Below are 22,630 nucleotides of genomic sequence, written 5' to 3' on the forward strand. Positions count from 1 at the left end.
TTACTTTTCTTTTTTCTTTCAAAGTTGGTATTGTTCTTATTCTTTTAAAATTTTCTTTAACAAAAATTATTTGTTAATAAGAAGAAAGAAAAGCTCCCAGCAAACCTTGACAAGCAGGGTAGGGTGAAGTAGTGGAGGCCTTGGTTTAGCCATCAGAATCACGTGAGAGTTTTAAAATGTTCCATACCTTTGCTGATCCTTTTGAGTACTATAGGTGGTTCTTATGACCATTCTTTCAGCAACCATTCAAAGTTACAATGGTGCTGAATGAACATCGGTTACGAATGGTCCTTGAGAGTTCAGGCCATCCCATAACCCCCATGGTCACATGATCATGATCTGGTGCTTGGTAACCAACTTGCACTTAAGACCAGTTGCAGCATCCCGTGATCAAATTTGCTGGGATAAATCTTCCCCACCCGCATACTCCCTTAGCCCTTCTCTGCTCATACTGCACCAACTAATCGTGCCCCCTCCTGAGGCTCACCGTGCCTCCTTGCGCACCTTCCCTGATCCTTGCTGCACCTCTTTCACACCTTTCCTGACCCTCATCACACCTTCCTTGCTCCTTTATTCACCTCCTTGTATCCTCATTGCACCCTCACGAATGCTCCTTAACCCTTGCTGTGCCTCCCTCGCACTCTTGCACACTCTCCCTGTGTTGTGCCATACCTCCTTTCCACCCTCCCTGAGCCTTCCCCCACCCTGCAGCAGCCATTTAATCTGCGTGCCAGCCTGCTCGTGAGTCACCTGGGACTTACAACTTCCTGCCAGCTTCCCCACTGCTTTAATTTTGGAAACTGGCAGGAAGTTGCCTTGCCTAACAACAATGGGACCTGATTAAGGATGACAATTGGGACTGCAGGGATTGCTGTTGCTAAGCAGTGCAGTCACACTTTACGTCTGCATCACTTAGCAATGGAAATTCCAATCCCAGTTGCCATCATAAATTAGGGACTCCCTGTATAGTAGGCTTGTAGAATAGTTATAGGTATTTTTCTGTTTGAATTTGAAGTTTACATTGAAGGCATTGGTTGACTAATGTTTAGGTGTTTCCAAGTGGGAATTTAAAAAAAAACATCAGTAAGGTGCTTCATAAGTGAGAATTGCCTTTGCAGGTAATGAAGACCTACCATATGTACAATGCTGACAGTATCAGTGCCCAAAGCAAGCTGAAAGAGGCAGAGAAGCAAGAGGAAAAACAGATTGGTAAGTCTGTGAAGCAGGAGGAAAAGCAAACTCCACGCTCCCCTGATTCAGCCTCCAGTGTCAAGTTTGAAGAAAAGCATGTCCGACGGAGCTCCGTCAAGAAGATTGAGAAAATGAAAGAGAAGGTGAGTGCACAACAGGGTTAACTGCTGGGTAATTGCAAAGCTCTCTTTACCAATAGCAGCTGCTGAGCGTTCACTGTGAATCTAATACACAATAGAATATCTATCAGGGCGTTAAGGGGAAGAGCTATTTAATGGGGAAATAGCAGAAATACTGACCTAATGGCTCAGGGATTATTCTGAGATCTAGAAACTATATTTAGGTATGCGTATTCATGAGATGGAATGAGGAGGTACAGGAACCACAAATATTAGAAGGTCGTTTTGCCACTCATCCATTTATTCTTATCCCTAGTCAACTATGTTCAAACTCAAGCTCTGATTAGCATGGTACATAAGGATACTACATATCAAGCTGTTAGCAGTTTGATATTTAAATGTTTTAACTTGCAGAGGTAATGTAATATAGTGCCCTAGGCAGAGAGGCTGTATTTAAAAAGTTTTTTAAAAAGACTTAATATTTGCAATAGACTATCTTGGATACATTGGTTTAAGAAGTAATATTTTTAATTGGAAAAGTTCATTGTATTGAGATACAGAAATACAAGCACACTTTTCTTAGGATCACGCATGAAGCAAGTAAAGTAAATATGCATAGCCAATGGATTTTTCCCCCCTCTCTTGTTCCTCAATACAGTATACAAATAATCCACAAGTTATAACCATTCATTCAGTGACTGACCATTCATTGGCTTTCAGAGTTAGAACGGTACTGAACAAAGGGACTTACAACTGACTTCCAAGTTCCAGCCATTGTAGCACCCCCACAGTTACATGAACAAAATTTAAGCGCTTGAAAACCAGTTTGCACTTATGACCAATTCCAGTGTTCCGTGGTCACCTGATTGCCATTTCTGACCTTCCCTGCTGACTTACCAAGACCAGAGTCAATGGGGAAGCCTGCAGGGAAGATCACAAATTGTTTGGTAAATTTCCTGCATCCCTGCCTTTCTTTGTTTGCATGCACTGTGGTCTCCTTCCCCTCTTCCCTTGCATGCACACATCACACCTTTCTTCCCCCTTTGCTCATTCGCCCACACTATACCTCCTTTCTCTCTGCACACCCACCAGCATCCTCCTTCCTCACCTGCTTTCACACACATACACACACACACCAGCATCTTCCTTTCCCAGTCCTCCCTCCTCTTACAAGCAATGCCCCCATCAGCATTCACCTTCCCTGAGCTTCCCTACATTTTCAGCCACCAGCATTTCCTTCCCTGAGCCTCTCTATTCTCACATTGCATTCTGTGCCCTCCTTTCCAGCCTCCCTTCACTTGTGCCACATTGCAGCACCCCCTTCTCCAACTTGCGTGCAACTTGTACAAGGCCTTCCAGAATCTTCCCCATATCTGTGTGGCACTGTCACTCTCATTACCTGTAGCACCTGTTAATTCCTGCTTAATGACCCACACATTTTGGGATTATGAGAGTGTCTGGGACTGCCTGGATCATCATCACTAAATGATATGGCCACATGACATCACATGTTATGACGTCATCGCTTAACAATAGCAGTCCTGCTCCCAAAATGACTCGAGAACTACATGTAATTTGCCCTTTTAGGAAGATTTACTGGAGGTAAATCTTACAAAGGTTATTGCATCCACTGGCTATTTGCTATGCAGTGAATGTGAATGGGATTCCTGATTTCACAATCTCAGCTGTGCAATTTCCTTTTGCTTCAGATACTATTGACAGCTACCATCATAAACCTTTGGTGACAGTTTAAGACCATTTCACCAAATACTTGGGTAGACAGATGCTGCTGTGCCTTCCCATCTGGTTTAGGATTATACAGCATCGTATTTAGGATTTCAATTGTTAATAAATAATTAGAGCCGTAACAACTTAATTCCAATTATTCTAATTTATTGTAAAATATTTTTTAATCATTGCCCACTTTCGATTTTTTTCAAATAATAAAATCAATCAATATTGAATTGGCTTTAACTTTATGATGGTTTAAATTATTAATATCCCATATACAATATTCATGTATTGATTGGGCTAGATCAGGAAGGGCTGTTTCCTATTCTTATGGGCAGAGGAATGTAAATATGTGTGCGGGCCTAAGCTTCCAGCTGCTTAGTGCAGTTGGTATATTAAGTTCTAGTGATACATGATCAGTCCCTGTAATTTGGATGATTTGGGTATCAGACCTTTGTTCACACTTGGCTCTTTAGTACCTCCTGCTGATGTCAGTCCTCTGTGTCCATATTAGAGCCAAATAAAATTCTGGAGAGATCTTCAGGATGCAAACATGCTTCTAGGATTGGATATATTAACTTTTATGTGTTCCTATGAGCCACGTTTTGGCCATCTATGGATTAGATTACCTTCCTGTCTCTTCATGATTGAACAGTTATTTGAGTCATTGTTATATGATGCATTTGTTTTTCCTAAAAGTGTTAAGATTTCTTAGTCTGGGTTAAAAAGAAAGTAAAATCATTCCTTGATTTTGCAGAATTGTTTTTCCTGCTTTCAAGGCAATTGGTTTCCTCATTTTAATCATTTTGTAATAAAAATCCATTTGTATATTTTTCAGCGCCAAGCAAAATACACAGAAAATAAACTGAAGGCTATTAAGGCAAGGAATGAATATCTGCTGGCTCTGGAAGCCACCAATGCATCTGTATTCAAGTATTATATCCATGACCTGTCAGACCTCATTGATGTAAGTGTACTTTGGTGGTGTATTTCCTGAATGTTTCTGCTTCAAGCCTCATTATGTTGTTCTCCTCAGTTAATTTTTTCAATGGCAGAAGTCCATATGGAGATTTTATTTTTTATCTGTGTTCCATCTGTGTTTCATTCAATTATCGAAGGACAACAGCATTTAAACACGGCACTAATTAAATAGCCAAACCAAATTCTGCAATTGTCAGGTACTTCTCTTATTTTAATATCATTTTTTGAGTTTGCATACTCAACCTTTATAGAAAGCTTTAGGAACAATCTTAATTTACATACATCAGTCGGACGTACTATAAAATACCCATGTCTTTATCTCATAGTTTTTTATGAATACCTTATGTTTTCTTCTTATTTTGTGTATTGACTTACTGGTTGAATGATTTCCAGGAATTACAACAGAATGCTTAAAATGGTTTGCAATTCATCTTAAATGTCTGAAATAGTCAAACAATCTCATTTATCCAAATGATCTTGAAACCAACCCAATTTGTTGAGAGGAATGGTAAATTTTCTTAAGGTTATATAGGAATGCATGAAGTTTACACAAAGAATATATCAACATTTCTCCTCATTCGATGGATCTACAGCTGGTCTATCCTCTAGGATACACACGCTGGCATATTTAACATGCCTTACATGTTTTTCACCACAGCAGTCAACCCTATGAGATTGGGCTGAGAACAGAAAAAATTCCTAAGTGTAACTGGTCTTTTCAGTCCAAATGCAAAACATTAAGGAAGATATGTGAAATAAATGTTCAAACAAGCAAATCATTGGCCTTTCAGTACACTGCCCATAGAAGGCTAGTAGTAGGGATAGACAAGTCTTCTAGTTTTGTCAGGCTAATATTTATTGAATTTAAATCTCGGTTGGGCTAAATCTATATTGATAAAATCCATATGAATATAAAAATCCAAATGTACTTCATATACAACTTTTTCTAATTTGCAATTTTTTATTAACTGCTTTATCCATTTTTGTATCAAGTATTTGAGCATCCCAGAATTCTGATCTGTGTTTTATTTTTGCATTGCTCCCCCAAAGTATAAATTAGAATAGTTTACTTTAAACCATCTATATCAGGGGTGTCAAACTCAAATCCCGTGGGCTGGGTCCAGCCTGTGGGGTGCTTAAATCTGGCCCACAGAACCAGCCTGAAAATAGCAAAGGACTGGCCCACAGTGCCTCTGCCAGCCAAAATGGCAGGGTGCGCCCCCACCCTGTTTTGGGGCCTGGATGGCCTCCTGCAGCACTGTGCTGGCCAAAATGGGGCACAGGAGGGCCTCGCGACCCTCCCATGTCCTGTTTTGGCCAGCAAAATGCTGCAGGAGGTCGTCCAGGCCAAAAATGAGGTGCGGGGATTCCTCACACAACCCCCCGTGCCCTGCTTTGGCTGGCAGGGTAAGGACATATTTTTTGTACTGAATTTTGGAATGTTGGATGTTTTCTTGTCCTCTATCGTACCAGCTTTGTATTTCAAGTTTGTTTTGGTGGATGAATCTGTCAAGTTGAGAATTTAATTTGTTTGAATTTTTTTTTTTTTTTAATATTTGGAAAAAAGTTCCATCAAGTATTTTTTTTTTAAAAAAAGTATTTATATAACTAAGAAAGAAAGATGAGACCGATACACTTGTAAATATAATTAAAGGAATATTGTAAAATGCAAAAAATAAGAAAGGAGTGCTGAGAAATGAACTGGAACACCAGATAAATTAATTTTCTTCTTCTGATTTCCAGTGGGGATTATAAATTATAATTTCAAGTTCATATTCCATGAATGGAAATATAAAAATAGAGTCATCTATTCTGTTCCTACCTACTCCTACACAGATTACTTAATCTGGTTTTATAGAGAGGAATGCAATGGTGGGAAGCTGTTCTATGAAACAGAAACCTGCACTTGAGAAAGGCTCCAACTCCGATAGAGTAAACCATATATTAACATTAATTTTCTTTTTGAAATTTCTAATGACTTCCCTCATTGGCAAGATTCCCACGATTTCTCTTCCATGATCTGTGAAAAACACGGAATGTTAATTTGATTGCAAAGCTGAAACTGCTGAATATTTATGAATGAAAATAGCCTCGACATGTGCAGATTCTCAATCAACCATTTTTTTAAAACCCCTATTTAGGGGTTTTTTTTGCTTCTTGACTAAATTTATTGTTTATTGCCTACATTTATTGCCTGCTTCCAGTAAAGCCAACAATTGCTGCTTTACAAGCAGACTCAACACCTGCCCCAGACTTTTGGCACTGTACCCAAGCGTGTGACAGTGAACAGGTTATGGGAGGACTCAGTTTAACAACATACATTTATGCTTCTCTCCTGTCTTTCTGATTCCTCTCTCTGGCTCATGTTCATTTCATTCATGGCATTTTTGTTCCACCATTTATGTTCAATACTTGTCTAGTACGGGCAGATGTAAGCTTGTGACTTCTATCAAACAAATAGATACTTATCCACTGAGAAGATTTCCTTCCTTCCTTCCTTCCTTCCTTCCTTCCTTCCTTCCTTCCTTCCTTCCTTCCTTCCTTCCTTCCTTCCCTCCCTCCCTCCCTCCCTCCCTCCCTCCCTCCCTCCCTCCCTCCCTCCCTTCCTTCCTTCCACCAGCTGAAACCATTGTCCCTCTTCTACTGACACATATTTTTTTCTCATCAAGTAAGGGCAGGAGTTTATTTTCATATAATTTGGATTGAAAAATAATAGATTTATTGTCAGTAACAATATAATAAATGTAGAAAATACTTCATATTTCTATTTTGGATGTTGTGGTAAGTATCTGTTTCTTTATCAGCAGCTACTTGATTACATAACTTACTTAACAGGTTTTTGCTCTTTCTTTTACATGCTCCTACATTGGCATCCAAGCATCCTATAATAGGCATCTTTCTCTGGAAGCAGGCAGAAGAGTATTTGTGTTTCATCCATAGTGGGAAAAGCATCTTTGACTTGCAGGACCGATTTCTTCAATAGAGGCTTTGTAGTCTCCTCTTTTGAAGTACCTTAAAACCCTCTTTTGCAGAAGTGTATTTATTATTTCATAGACCCAATCAACAAGTTCTTGATATAATTAGGCAGTATGCCAATCATATACTGAGTATGTATATTTTAGAAAAGCATATGTTTCCTAGTTTTTGAATGAAGACTTATCCTAGATACTTAAAGTGTGCAATTGCAAAATCATGTTTAATTTTATTTCCAAGCTACTTGTTTATCTTCTCCTCCAGAAACTAATTAGTGTTTTCCTTCAACTAGATGTCAGATGCACATTTTCTCTGCAAGTGTTTTTTTTTTTAAAAAAAACAAGTTCTTAATATCTGGTGTTCTAGTCAGTATATGAATGCCAAAACAGAAACACAGTTCTTGCCTAACATTTAGCTCTTTGTCTTAAAGATGACTTGTCTACTGTGTGAAGTTTTCCTGAGGTTTTAGTTATAGGGTCTTAACTAGGGAGAGTAATTGGTGCCAATCCAGTCAGTTTATGGTAAAAGAACAACACTGGAGGAAAGAGGTGAGAGACTTCTGGGAGCAGAAGAGCAGAGAATAGTCCCAGTTCAGAAGATTGAATATAGATCTAAGAAGATAAGTTATTGTGGGTTGGATCAGTGGATAAATCAGTCTAAAGCAGGAGATTCTGTTGTCTCAGATTGAACTGTGTTTTATAATTCCACCACCTAAAACAAATTGCTGTATAAATCTATGTTTTCAATTTAAGCAATTGGTTGACCTAATCTGGCACAGTACAAATTGTTTCTGTGATGCATTTTTTTTTAAAAGGGAAAACACTTATTACACATGCTTTCATATCAGTTGTGGAAAGCTTTGCAAATTCAAACTGTGTAAATAAGATATTCAACTATGAGCTATACTACTTTGCACTGCCAGTATAACCCTTTTTTTCTTACCTTAAATGTGGCTTATTTAACTTTTCATTTGTGTAAAGTTGAATTTATATAAATCAGGTCTCATACAATCTGGGGAGCATCTATATTTATTAAATAAAGCTATGTTTTAGTGTACACACCACTGACTTTCAGAAAACAATAAATCTTTTGAGAAGAATATTTGTCTGTTTTATTTATCTGCCTATTATATCATTTATAAATTTTCCTTCAACATTTTGAGTTTTACTTTGGTTTTTACTTCCTATTTTTATTCAGCAGTGCTGTGACCTAGGATATCATGCCAGCCTTGGTAGGGCACTTCGGACATTCCTATCAGCAGAACTGAATCTAGAACAATCAAAGCACGAAGGCCTGGATGCCATTGAGAATGCCGTTGAAAATCTGGATGCCAACAGTGACAAGCAGCGTCTGATGGAAATGTGTAACAGTGTCTTCTGCCCACCCATGAAGTTTGAGTTTCAGCCCCACATGGGTGACATGGTTAGTTCCCCCCTTCCCTTCTCTGTGGATATATTTTCATTGCAATCTTCACTCCAGACATAATTAAAAAGTCTGTATAGGAAACAGAAAAAAGTATAGTCATGTTTGGCCAAGGACTCTTAGAGCAATTTGAACAATCTTTTAGTACTGAATGCATGCTATAAGCCCAATTAACTAGCTGTGCTCACCGTGATGCAGTTTTGTTCCAGTTTTTAAACAAACACCTATTCCATATTCGCTGGGGACATTTCTGTATATATACAGGTTGCCCTTGGTTAACAACAATTCTGTTCTGTTCTGTTCTGTTCCGTTCCATTCCATTCCGTTCCGTTCTGTTCTATTCTGTTCTAGTCCAAAGCCTCTGTAAGGGAAGGGATTCCCTTTTCTTGAACCCACACTTATTTCCCCTCTGTCCTCTACCCTTTTGGTTTATTCCAATGTGTGAGCCTAACCATTGTATAAGGTAAACTGTGGTTTATGACTGTATTTGTGAACATCCAGGCAATTGTTTATTGAATTTTATTTAAAAAATAATTTGTTCTTTGGTTTGTTTCATAATCCTATGACCTAGTGCAGGTATCTCATTCATACCTGATTATGAGTTTTAACAGAAGTGAAGAACTAGAAGTAAGTCTCTGGAAAGTTTCAAAATTATCTATTCTTTTCTAGGTATTCCAGCTGTGTGCCCAGCAACCAGTGCAGAGTGAGTTGGTACAAAGATGTCAGCAGCTGCAGTCTAGGCTATCCACTCTGAAGATTGAAAATGAAGAGGTAAGAACCCAAACTCCACACCTCTGATAAGAATTTCCCTCTTTTCATTGATACATTTCTATATTCATATTTTTTCATGGCATTTAGCCCAAAGCCTGATAACATACATACATATAATACCCATTCTGGGTTGGACATCAGTATACCAACATCCACAGTGGTGTGCAGGGTAAGATCTCTATTAACCTGTTTCATTCAGTCTCTTCCTGTCTTCTGTGGGCTGACACCAGACACCAGTGACTGGAAGCAGGAGATTGTCAGTGCTTCTCTGAGGGTAGGCATATGTCACCTGCCCTAAAGATGATGTATTGAAATCACTTTTTTTAAAAAAATTGCTCTAAATCTAGAAATCATGTCCTAGAAATAGGATGAGATCACTCTCATGGCATACAGGTTACATAATTAGATTTGTTTTTTCTCCACATCTCTACAAATGGTCTTTGTATTGCGACAGTATCTAATATATGATTGGTTATGCTTCAGCCTCACTTTTTATATATTTTTTCTTCTTCACTTTCTATGTCAGGTTAAAAAAACAATGGAAGCCACACTACAGACTATTCAGGATATTGTCACTATTGAAGATTTTGATGTATCCGATTGCTTCCAGTACAGCAATTCTATGGAGTCTGTAAAATCAACAGTTTCTGAAACCTTCATGAGCAAGCCAAGCATTGCCAAGAGACGGGCCAATCAACAGGAGACTGAACAGTTCTACTTCACAGTAAGAGCCTTGAATTTTCATCTTCTTTCATGTGTTAAAACAATAATATTTTAAAGATAGAATTTATTCAGAGTTCAGTCCAATACATTTTGCTGGCGAGAAAAAAATCTAAAGCTGGTGTTACTGAACTTTCCAACTAATTTTGCTAAAATCAGTATATTCATAGATTATTTTGATACATATTTTAAAAACAGTAACAAGAGTTGGAAGGGACCTTGGAGGTCATCTAGTCCAACTCCCTGCTCACACAGGAGACCTGTACTAGGCACTCTTAAACCTTTACTGAAAACTGGTAAAATTCCATGCCTAATTTAAATAGTACAACAGAGCAAATGAAAGCAATCATCAGCAGACTTCTAGAAAAAGAATTGCATGTGCAGCCGAATATAATGGAAACTTTCCTTCTTAATTCTGTTCTTAAAGTTCTGATGATTGGATGTTCATGAAAGAAAATGTAAGTCTATTTATCATATTCCACTGGAATTGTCTGCATTCAAGGACAAGGTTTCCACAAGCCCAAAACTGAGGACCTGCAGGGGAGGCTTTGTTGGGCCCATCTTCTAAGACAATTTGGATTCAGGCAGCCAAATATTAACTAAATCCCTGAGAATGCTGATGTCTCAAGATTCAGAGAGAGGCAGAAGTGTTCTGTTGCTAGGAAGGGATCCTTGGAAATAATTGATTAATTAACAGCCAACTTTTAAGCAGCAGCTGGTGTTACGTTGAAACTCTGGAGGTAACCTTAGGAAAACCTTCATTTGAGAACAGAGTGTGATTAGAATACTGTCAGTATCAATCTTGTCATTCTGCTTATTCATTCCGGATACACACAGCTTGTAATCCTTGATAAGTTTCATTTCTTGTATACATTTCATTCAGTCAGCAAGACAGAAACTGACACTTCCTCAGTTGTTGCCTCTGTGATGTGGCCTGTGGCCTGTTGTTTGGCCTTGCTTCTTCTCCCTTTTCTCCAAACAGCTAACTGGTGGAATGTGGCCCCATGTGAATTGGCACATATGTAAAGAAGCTTTGCTTCATTGCTTTTTTGCTGCATGTTTTAAAATGAATATTGCTAAGTTCCTCTTAAAGGGATCATGGGACTTTTCAAAAGTGTTGTATGCTCTGCCAATTATTTAAGTAGATAAAGTGGTTTATCCTGGATTTGGTTTAGTAATAGATTGATTGCAGAGTACATCGTTCTTTTAGATAAGAAATAAAAATGCTTCAGAGGCCTTATTAAATTAAAAGGTTTGAATGAAAGGTGACTGTAACCCCCTCCCAAAAAAGCTGGGTGAGGGGATTGATTCAATTAACAAGCAGTTGAGGTCTCCTGAGTGTCAGTGGTTATTTAATTGAGCTTCCGTGTTGTTGTTTTTAGGAAAAACTCAACCCTTTTCAAATGAACAAATATGAATTTTATTAGTGTATTTTTTTTCTTCACATTGTGTAAATAATCTTGCTCTCAGCCAATGGCAGTAGCATTAAGCTTCTGCCTCTAGGAAATAGATAGGTCATTAGTCATGTCACATTCATATATCCAGGATAAATAAACTTGATTGATCTTCCAAATGAAGAGCGTACAGATATCCTTAATATGAATTTCAGGCTTTAGTTAAAAGTATCATATGATTTGTGCAACCTGAAAATAGTTGTGACTGAGCATTAATGGTGGAAGAAAATAAATGCAAGGGAGCAAGAACACAAATGATTGCATTACTATGCATTTTAATATGATAATACTTTTGTGAGCAAGGTAAAAAAAAACATTCTGCCTAGGTTTGCAGAGTTCCTAGGTGGGTTTTATGTTAGATCTGAAGAAGAAAGGTACTGCGTTATTATATAAGCCTGTTCTGTCAGCTCATCAGATTAGCTGATCTGGCCCATTATCATTTTTTCTATACTTTGGGGAATCTGTCAGAATTAGAGGGCTTAGAATGCTTTTAGTAAGCATTTCAAAAAGTCCTTTAAAGCTTGGAATCACCTTTATTGAATGACAGATCATGAACAAACAGGACTCCTTGGGGCAATAGATCTATTGGGATGATTCACCCCAGAGCCTAATGGATCCTGAGGTTTTCTAGAGGGCACTTTGGGTAGTACCCAATTATTGTGGGGGCAACCAGTGATCTTTTTCTCACGGGCTACTTTCTACTCAAGAATATCAGCTGGATCATTGGTCCTCCAAGCAAATACAAGAAATGAAGTAAAATTGTAGCGAGATGGGTGGTAAACAAATTTATTTTTTTTATATTAATAAATAAAATACAATATTGAAAAACCATAAACAAACACATCCAAGCACTGATGCATGTTTGAGTTTCAGCTTACATAATAGCAATAAAATATCAACATATGTATAGTTCTCTGCTCTTTTGGATTCCTGCCTGATGATTTGAGGACAGATGTGGAAGACAAGACACCTACAGGCAGCTGTGAAGCTTTTGCAGGTTTTTTTACAGATAAAGACACTAATACTTGCTCTGGATTAGATGTCATTTGATAGAACCATGCCAGGAGACAAGAGCAACATCTTCTGATATCACCTAATATTTTGAGCTCGTGGAATCTGAGGATAGTAATCAAATCCTGTATAGTATAAACTTTGCAAGAGGCGCGGTGGCTCAGCAGCTTAAAAATGCTGGATGTGTCAGCCAGAGGGCTCTCTGCATTCCAGCAGCTCAAGCCCTAGCACTGCGTGATAGAGTGAGCTCCCGTCACTTGCCTCAGCTTCTGCCAACCAAGCAGTTTGAAAGTATTCAGATGCAAGAAAATAAAAAGTTATTACTTTGATGGGAGTAATGTGGAAGCAACCAACCAACTGATGCCAGACCAGTCCGAATCCGAAGCAAAAAACGGTGGAGAAAAATTCCAGATGACTCTGACACTCCCACAGAACACCTTAATTGTTTGCCCCTTGGATAGCACGTGAGCATGAATTGAATGAACTAGCAATCTTAGTCAACCGAACATCTACCCTGTAATAACATTATAGACTCCTAGCTTTCATGTATCAATGCTATAGGCTAAATAAATAATTATTAACTCAGGTCTGGACTCATGTTCAGCCTGGCACTTTTGAGTGGCTGAATTAATTACTGTCTGAGAGGTGGAATGCCACCATTCTTGAAAGAGATGCTGGTATGCCTTCTGTTTAGTTGTCTCTAGGGCTTCCACCTAATCGTCAGGTACTCCTTTTGGCGAAGATTAGTTGAGGAATTATATATAGAGGAACACAGAGAGACTAAAAATACCCAAGTCCTCTGAAACAGGATTGCTCATTCTGGTGAACTTGATCAGGTTCTGGACTGGGAAAACGTGTCTCTCCTGTTCCTGTTAGGTGAACCATCTGGGGTTAGAGGCAGATTTTATGGTGGGCCTACTTTTATCTGAGTTCTAGTCTGTAGTCACAGGGGAAATGTTCCACCATGGAGAATTACGGGGCTCAGTTCTCTTTCTGATGTTATTTAATATCTATATGAACTAAGTCTCTAAGAAAGGTAATCTGTTATTTTGGGATAAGGTATCATCAGTATGTTCATGATACTCAGCTGTATATCATAACCCCCAGCCAGGCCATAGATGCTGTGGAGGTTTTGAATTGGTGTCAGGAGTTCACAGGGAACAAAGAAAGCTCAGACTAAATTCCTGCACTGTGGAGCTGCTGTTCATTCATATATATCTTCACCCCTTGGAACATTGTTTTTCGTTGACATTCTGGATAGGGTCGCTCTGCAAAAACTGTATATGGAGTTGCCTTGAAGACTATGACTGGTGCAGAGTATGGTGGTTACCATACTATTTTGGGAGTATGGGAGCTGAGGTGGTTACCATATTACCATATTATTTTTGATAATGTATTGTGCATATTGTCTAGATTTATTAGATCAGGGCATTATAAGCAAGTTTAATAAATATACTGAAGTATAGCATATGCCATCTTGGAAATACATACCTTCTTAATTTGGTTTGCACTAATGTTTCTGGTAATGAGTCTATATTGTGGATTCCAAGTTTAAATTATAATCCAAAACAGATGTATTTACGACTTAACATTTCTGAAGCCGGCAGGATTTATTTCTAGATGTATGAGATTGGGATCTGTTTTAAGATGCAGCTGCAGCAATTTTTTTCCAATGTGTGACTTGGATCTGTTCGTGCAATCAGCATCATATTTTGAATATTGATTATGAGGCAGATAATTACAGTTATGGGTGTTGTTGGATTTTAAGAGACCTTTTAAAAACTGTACTGTATAATCTGAACTGTATAATGTAAAGATATATTAATAGCAGTAAACTTGCCAATTGAAGTAGCATAAAATATATATAAAATGAACCTGAAATGGCCAGGCAGTTCTTTGAAACTGCATAATGTAAACAACTTCTGCTTTTAAGTATAAGGGACAAAGAAGAATATTTCTTTCTTCATACCTTAATAACAACTATTCCAAATGGCACCAAAAACCCATATTGGAGGGAAAAAACATTATGTATGTATGTATGTATGTATGTATGTATGTATGTATGTATGTATTTATTTATTTATTTATTTATGCAATTTATGCAATTTATATGCTGCCCTTCTCCCGAAGGACTCAGGGCGGTTTACAAGAAGGAAGAAAAAAAATTACATAAACAACAAATCAATTTAAAATTAATTTAAATTAATTTTAAAAAATTATTAAAAATTATTTAAAAAATCACCCCTACGGACTCAGCCCATTTGGTGAAAAAGCCACGTCTTCAATTCGCAGCGGAAGGAGAGGAGGTCAGGGGCTGTCCTGAGGCCGGTGGGCAGCCCATTCCAGAGGGTCGGCGCTCCCATAGAGAACGCTCTCCCCCTGGGGGCCGCCAGCCAACATTGTCTGGCTGACGGCACCCTGAGAAGGCTCACTCTGTGAGAGCGCACCGGACGATGGGAGGATGGCAGGAGATGATCTTACAGATACCCCGGGCCTAAGCCATTCTCCTTATTGGAGAATCTCTTGAGAAAAAGAGAACTTTTTATTTATTTAATAGGCTTTTGAAGAAGAAAAATATTTTATTTTATGAGGACAAGCTAAAGTGACTTAAATTTGATAAACTAATTGGAGTTAGGATGGATTTTTTGTTGATTTGACATATCTAATTAAAAGGAAGTTCCTGTAGGACAGGGCTGTCAAACTCACGGCCCGTGGGCAGGATGTATCACATGGTGGCCATGCCCCCACCCTATTTAGCAAAGTGGGGGGAAGTCCCGATACATCACGTGACGACTTGAGTTTGACAGACCTGCTGTAGGAGAAGTAGAGGCGGATGGAATCAAGAGAGGAATCATCCTGCAGCTGTTATATTCCCACAAGCAACTGAAGTCCAGCCCTTCTTGCATTCTGTTAACTCTTACCTGCTGCCAATTTAGTGTTGGCCATTAATTGACTAGATTTTTGTGGATAGACATGAGAAATAAATCAGTTTAACTGGAATTTAACCTGTGGTCCTGATTCTTCATGTTTGATATTTCCAATGCATTATTTTGTGCTTATAAAGTGGCTTTGAAAATTGTTTCTATATCAAACCCCCCCCCCCCCCCCCGTGTGCCATCTATCTATCATCTATCTATATCATTTATCTATAATTTTGACTAATTCTTATAGTTTGCAAAATATTATTGAAAGTGAATTTGAAAGTATGTATGTTAAAAGGAAGTTTAAAAAGTTGCAGGAGAGTTAATTGATTTAAATTATAAAGATGAAAATTTTAAAGAAATGTTTAGAGTCTTAAAATGAATATAAAAGAGTTTTCCCTTTAAGGTTAAAGAATTTGAAAGCATATAATGATTTTTTGTTAATTATTTTGTTAAGATAACTTAGATTAATAAGTGTAAATAAAAATATATATCACTTCCCACAAGAGAGGGAAAAAATGGATTTTTGGATGATATAAACTGTTTTAAACAGATACTATTTGGTCTTGTTTCTGTTGGAATATTGCTTCTGGTTCTTATACTTGAAATAGAAAAAAAGTGAAATTCAGAATTTAATTTGAAGTTTAATAATTGTGTAGTTATAGAATTGGTATGTAATAATTATAGGTACTGTAAAAAATGAGGTCATAATTATATTATTGTTTTACCATGTTGGGAAGAGTCTGAAGTCAACTCCTTTTTTCCTCTCTCTTTCATTTTTCATCCTGCATAGTCCCTTTATTTAATCTGCATTTTCATTGTATTTTATGCTATAAACCTTAATAAACGTTTAAAAAAAAAAAAAACACAGTGGGCCCCAAACCTTTCTTCAATATTCTTACAGAACAGTGGAGAAAATAAAATGAAATAAATGGAGAATATTTTAAAGCATTTGAAATAACTAATACATTAATTAACACAATTAATTTATTTTGTTAGTCTTCATGAGAGCCAGAAGATTCATGGAACCATTTGTAACCATGATTGTAATCAGTGTCGTGCTGCTTTTTATCAGCATGCAATTATCTCTTCCTTTTTTTACTCACTGACAAGAGTGCAGCTTTGTGATACTCCCATTCCATTCTGGAAATATCTCTGCTGAAGCAGAATACCTGCTTTAGTGTTCATGTTGCTTTTTTTTTTTTTTTTTTTAAAGAAAAGGAAGTGGCTTTCTTGATTCCAGAAATATATGTTATGTATACATGTTTGCAGACCAAAGTGAGAGGAATATGGGACATATGGCAGTATTTCCATTTAGTTTTAAAAGCCCAGCAGGAAGACGTATGTTGGTTTACACATTAACCTTTTATTTATTCTTCCTGGCAGCTGCTTCCTACAAGTGAATACTAAAGCAGGGGAATGATATTCATAGCTCTGCAGCTATAGAGGAAGGCCACTGCAAGATTCCCATTGTATAGGACAGGGGTCTCCAACCTTGGCAACTTTAAGCCTGGCAGACTTCAACACCCAGAATTCCCCAGCCAGCAAATCTGGATTACAGCTCTTAGATGGTCCCCCTACTTCAATTCCCAAGCAAGCTCAACAAAGTTAATTAAGAAGAAGTAGAGAAATACGAGAGTCATCTACTAACCAAGAATCCCATCCTGTATATATGCTAGACTCAAGGTTCTTTCCCCTATCTTTTTGAGGCAATGGCCATTTGGTTACTTGTTTTTCAGCTTAAAGATTTTTGCTATTTGTCCCTAGTTTACAAAATGTTTTTTGGGGTATGGGAATTTTGCCACAGTAGTCAATCCTTGTATCACCCTCTCCGTCTTCTCTTTTGGACCTGAAAATGCCTTCCCCTCAATCCAGTTGGGAAAGATTAAAAGGTATTGTGTCTGTCCTTCCATTGTTTCAGCTGACAAATCTCTCTCCACCTCTTATTTAGCTGGAGTTGGAAAATATTCCCTTCTTTTTCTGCTTCTTCAACCTCTTCCTCATTTTCAGTGGAGATTTCAGGAAGGGAGAGGATTTCCATTTTTTTTTAGTGGAAAACTCTCACAATTGTTTTTACCTTTTTATCAGCTGTTCTTCTATTCCAGAACATTCCCATCCCCAAACTCCCAAACATCAGAATCAATTTTACTGATAGATATTGAAGCTGGAACACTTCAGTAATATTCATGCTTGTCCTTCACGGAAATAAGTTTGTAAGTTCTGACATCTAATTTAGTAATGGGTAGACAATTATGGGAGTTGAGAAGTCCACACATCTTAAAGTTGCCAAGAATGGATCATGGAGCAAGTGGAGACAGACCTCTCTAAAAGATAACAACACTTGCAGAGGAAGATGATGGGCAGATAAAGTCTATCTGTAAGTTTTCATCAGCAGTCCTTTAGGTAGGTCAGTGCTGACTTTTGTGGGGATCTAAATGAGGTTGATTGTATAGTCACATAATTGATTGTAGGGCAGATCCATGCTATCTATCTTCATTGCAAATGTATCAGCATAGATTATGTATTTTGCAGGCAAGATAGGAAACTTGGGGAATGATAGAGGTCCTGTAGGTTGTGAGTTTACAAGCTGGAGAAACAGAGGTTTATTCCCATCCCAGTGAATTTGTTGGGAGGTAACATTAGTTAATTCCCAGGATTCTTAAAAAAAACTGCAATAGCACTGCTAAATAAAATTGTGTGGACTGTTGATTGCTGATAGCAAGTATGCTGTGCTCAAAAATGAGTCCCAAGCATCCAATCCCAAGCATTGATAATGTCAGCTGAAAGTGGGCAATCACCAGGTTGTATACCAAGAGCATATTTGCCTTCAGTAGAGGATTCTGTGACAGACTGGCACCAGATTGGCACTGCTATTAGGATCTGCAGTTTTATTTCTGAGCCCTTCTAGGTCAGTAGCATTACAGGAATGATTAAGTGACTGAATCACACATATAGGCTTAATTAATTCCTGAAGCTTAAGCCTCCAAACACTTAAAGGATAGGATAGGCATATAGATTAGATTTGCAGCAATTTGGGCACTTGCTTGCAAAACATCCCCTTCCTTAACAAGTGTGATATTTAGGGCTCAAATATTGGTTCCATTTTTCATGGTAGAAAATATAGCTTTGCTAAACTGGTTCTGCTTCTGAAAATTCTAAAGTCAGGGTGGAAGGGAGGAAGATAAGAATGAAAGAGATTAGTGGATTCTTTCTGTCCCGTTTAATATAATTGTCAAATGTTAGTCCTAAAGAGGGTCATGAAATTGTTGTCCAAATCCAGTGCATTCTATCTCAGAAAGCAGACTGTTCATTCTCCAGCTGTTGTGGTCATCAGACCAATTATAAATCCTATACAAGGGCAATTGGTGAGAAAATCCTCAAGTCTTAGGGAGATATATATATATAATTCATAGTGAGTGAGGAAGTTAATAAATTTGTGTAGATTTCTATTATACTAGTCAGGAAGGGAAGGCATTGGAGGATTTCAAAAGTAGAAACTGAAACCTTTGAGCTAATGCTAATGGCAAATTATGTTCTACCCCTTCATTGTCTGGGTTAACTGGTCCATTTGCATGGCAACTTCATTCTTATACTGGAATAAGGACTGGTGATCTAAACCATAGTCTGAGTTTGTAAGAGATTCTGTAGCCATTTCTTAATCTTTCGAGTGGAGAACAGGCTGTCTTCTCTAGTCAGGGGCCAGGAAGGCAAAACGTATTGCAAGACAAGTAGGCATGGCAGTTAGTTTCCCTCCCTGCTCCACATTACATTACAAAGCAGACTTAAAATGTTAGGTAGGTAGATTTATTGCAGAGTATTAGGAAGCCATATATTCAGGTAATTTGCTGTCTAACCAGACCCAGGAATTCTGCCCTTGTCAGACTCCCAGATAGACTAAACAGGAAAAAAACGATGAGTGAAGTCTACTTGTAAGACTACAGTAATAGAATCTTGCAAGTCTGAAAGCATAATTCTCCCACCATCTTTTTATTACCTGAATAGTTTGGGTGAATCTAAATTTCTTTCTCTGCACATTATCTAGTAGTGGGCTCCTCCCCCTTTTATTTGATTGTTCCCTAGGCAGCATCTCCCCCCCCAATCTTCCAAAGTCATTCTCACATTCCATTACAACACTTTGTATATTGCAAGTCCTAAGGCAATGATGGTTAACCTTTTCTAGACCGAGTGCCCAAATGCAAGAACCCCGAACTGCCAAAATGCAATGCTCATGTGGCCCCCCCACATGCGCCTCGCCTACCCACGTGCATGCGTGGCAGAGACCCAAAGACCAGCTGGCTGGCAGAAGGTGTGCGCGCATATGCGGCGGAGCTGAGCTGTGCCCACAGAGAGGGTGCTACGTGCCACCTCTGGCACATGTGCCATAGGTTTGCCATCACTGTCCTAAGGTGTGAATCTCAAAAGGTGCTTTTTTATTATTATTTTTTTTCAAAAGGCAACTGGATTTTTCTGGTTTTTCTTTGAAGTCGTTTCACTTCCCATCCAAGAAACTTCTGTTCTAACTAGATGGTGGGAAATGAAAGGATTTATACTCCTTGCAGACAGTTGGTCATTTGCATTCTTTTAGCAAGTTATTAAGGCCACCTGGAGGTTTATCTGTGTCGTCAGTGTCACCTGAGTAGTGCAAATGGGTGTGGGAGCCTTCTTGGAACTGTTGAAAGGACTGTGTTGTAGACTGGAGATAGATGATGCTGTATCCCACCCCCTCTGTTGAGTCAGGGGCTGTTCAATTCTGACATAGATAGCCTCTTTGAGGTGTGAATCTTGCCAGTCTTCCTTTTTGCATCAATAGCCATTTGGTTACTCATTTCCAAGTCTTGTTTCTGCTTTCTGTCCCTTCTTTATAAAATGTCTGTTTTTGGCTAGAGACACAAAAATTCCTGCTGACCAGTTTCAGCCCCTTGTCTTGTCCTGTCCTTCAAAGTGAATATAATAGACCTTCTCCATTGAGAGTGGAGACAGCAGCCAGTGTGGGTAGTGCCCATCCAATCAGCTAGAAGGACTGAGCCTGCCAATTATTCTTAGTCCCGCCTCTGTTGCCGGGCAGGCCAGCTTTTGGCTCAGTCCTTCAGCGCTGGCTGGTGTGTGGGACTGCTCTCTGGCTAAAATTCTCTTTTTATCTCTTTATTTCTTTCGTGTTGGATTTTTTTCGGATTCTTTGACTTGGACTGTTTAACTATTCTCTCGTGATTCGACTTGGACTTTATCTGCATTTCTGGCTGACCTGGACTGTCCTGACATCGAGTTTGAAGGTTTTGTGAGTAAAACAATAGGCCTCGTTAACATCGGCCTCCCCTGGCCTTGCCAGGGGTGTGGGATTCCTCGCCTCTTCCTCTCAAGGAGGACTTTTTTAGTAATCGGATCGTCGAGGGACATTCTCCCCTATTCGATCTCCTCATTCCCTTTGTTAATCTCCATTCCTCGCTTCCCTTACTTATCGGCAGTTTCGGCGGGCTTTCAATCAGTGGCGCCCGCCATTTTGGATTCAGGATTTTCCCACCGTTGGGGGGGAGCATTAATTTAGTGGCCTGCGATCCTCATCTCCTGCCGGAACGCTCATTTTGCGGCCGTTTTTTCCTCATTCTACTTAATTTAAATATACAAGAGTGGCGGGCTGATTTATTCTGCTGAGGAGCCTCGCGCCCCCCCTCTGCGCTACTGCGGCCGGCAACTGCGGCCCTTGTAAATTACCTCGTGGCCACTCTGCGCAGTATAATCAGATTGCTGGCTGCGTGCTGCAGCTGAGGAGCTTCGCGCCCCCCCTTAGTTACTACAGAAGCCTGATCCGGAGGCCTTCAATTGCGCCCAGTGGAACTTTATGCCCCCTCCTCTATTACAGCCATTGTTATTGGGCGCTGACCGCCATTAAAGATTAGTGGAGCTTCGCGCCCCCACTCGTGTTATTGTTTTACAATGGTCACAGGACTGTGATCTTGATTTGTCTATTGGCTGGATTGATTGATCCTTCTCCCTCCAGCGACGCTTCTACAGCCCTCTCCCCCCCCCACACACACACTTCCAGTTCGTGGAGCTGCTACGCTCCCAATTTGATCTGTCTGGCCTTGGTTGGTAATTCTTAAGTGACGGTTTATTCGAGGCTGCCTCGTGTGGAGTTCCTCTCGCTCCCTATTATCTATTCAGAATTGATCAGTGAGACACAGTCTGGTGTGTGGGGGGTTACATTCCTACCTTGTAGCTGCCATGCCTAAGGCCCTTTCCAAGTCTAAGCACGGCCGTAAGGCCAGTGCAGGTGAAGTTGGCCAATCAGACCCCACGTCTGCTATCCAGCATTCTGCCATGGAGGATTCCAGGTCTCATTCCAGAACTTCTCAATCCTCACGTTCTCATCACAAGTCTTCCACAGGTGACGTGTCATCCTCTTCTTCCAAAGCGGAAAAACGTAGAGACAAAGTTTTGACCAGGTTATGTGACAAGGCATGTGCCCAGTTGCCTCCATCCACTCTTCAACCTCCGGCCTCTTCTAATCCACCTCCAGTCGCTGTTCATTCGCCTTTTCCTGAGCAGCTATCCCTACAAGATTGTCCAGTGGCTATTTCTGAGGAAAATTTGTGGGGTCCTGACTCAGTTTCTCAACAACCGGTGCCTGATCCAGCAAGAGTACAGGAGGCTCCTTCACCTGACCCTGTGCCCACCCGTTCCTTAGATCCTTCCATTCTTCCAGATCAACTGCAGCTAATGATCGAGGCAGCGGTTCAAAGGTCCTTGGCCGCTCGTTCGGGTCTCTCCAGTCGACATGGATCGGTGAGAGAGGCTTCCCCCTGTTCGGTGGGCCGCAGTGAAGAAGGATGTTCACATTCAGTTCGCTCCGCTTCTCCTACTTCTTCCCATTACAGTCATCCTTCAGCCTTCATCGACGAAGGAGATCCTGATTCTGACCTGTCAGAGGATGAGAACCTTCCCCCGGATCAGCCGGCTTTCACAGGTCTCTTCCCTCAAGCCTTATTCAAATCATTGCTCTTCAAGGCTGTTAATACGGCCCGTTTATCCTCTCCTAATGCGGATCCAGTACCCCCTTCGTCTTCCTCTGGATCTTTGGATCCGATGTTCGCGGAACCAGCTAGACCTATAACATCCGTTCCTACCCCTCCTCTCTTTCTGGACGTCGTAAAATGCCAGTGGGAATCTCCGGCTTCTGCTCCCCTACCTTCGGCTAATGACAAAAGAAATTTTCAAGTATCCTCGGATCTGGAGGCTCTCCTCCAAATTCCTTCGGTGGATGCCCCAGTTGCAGCTCTTCTTCCTAACTCCAATGTTCCGGGCGAGCCTGACGAAGGTCTCCGTCCTGATGAACGCAGAT

At 39.6% G+C, this 22,630-nt stretch overlaps 1 protein-coding gene across 1 annotated transcript in view; it reads left to right on the top strand.

Annotated features, from left to right (window-relative positions):
• Positions 1 to 22,630, top strand: part of SRGAP2 (SLIT-ROBO Rho GTPase activating protein 2) — a 212,878-nt gene that overhangs the window by 137,290 nt on the left and 52,958 nt on the right. Inside the window, exons 5-9 of the mRNA XM_070941550.1 lie at positions 1,119 to 1,334; positions 3,880 to 4,008; positions 8,193 to 8,417; positions 9,087 to 9,188; positions 9,715 to 9,912. Of these exons, the coding sequence (XP_070797651.1) occupies positions 1,119 to 1,334; positions 3,880 to 4,008; positions 8,193 to 8,417; positions 9,087 to 9,188; positions 9,715 to 9,912 (870 nt within the window). The remainder of the gene's footprint in view (positions 1 to 1,118; positions 1,335 to 3,879; positions 4,009 to 8,192; positions 8,418 to 9,086; positions 9,189 to 9,714; positions 9,913 to 22,630) is intronic.

Source organism: Pituophis catenifer, unplaced genomic scaffold (genome assembly GCF_029215685.1).
Source record: "Pituophis catenifer annectens isolate HBS135680 unplaced genomic scaffold, rPitCat1.0.hap2 SCAF_3, whole genome shotgun sequence".
Lineage (NCBI taxonomy): Eukaryota > Metazoa > Chordata > Lepidosauria > Squamata > Colubridae > Pituophis > Pituophis catenifer.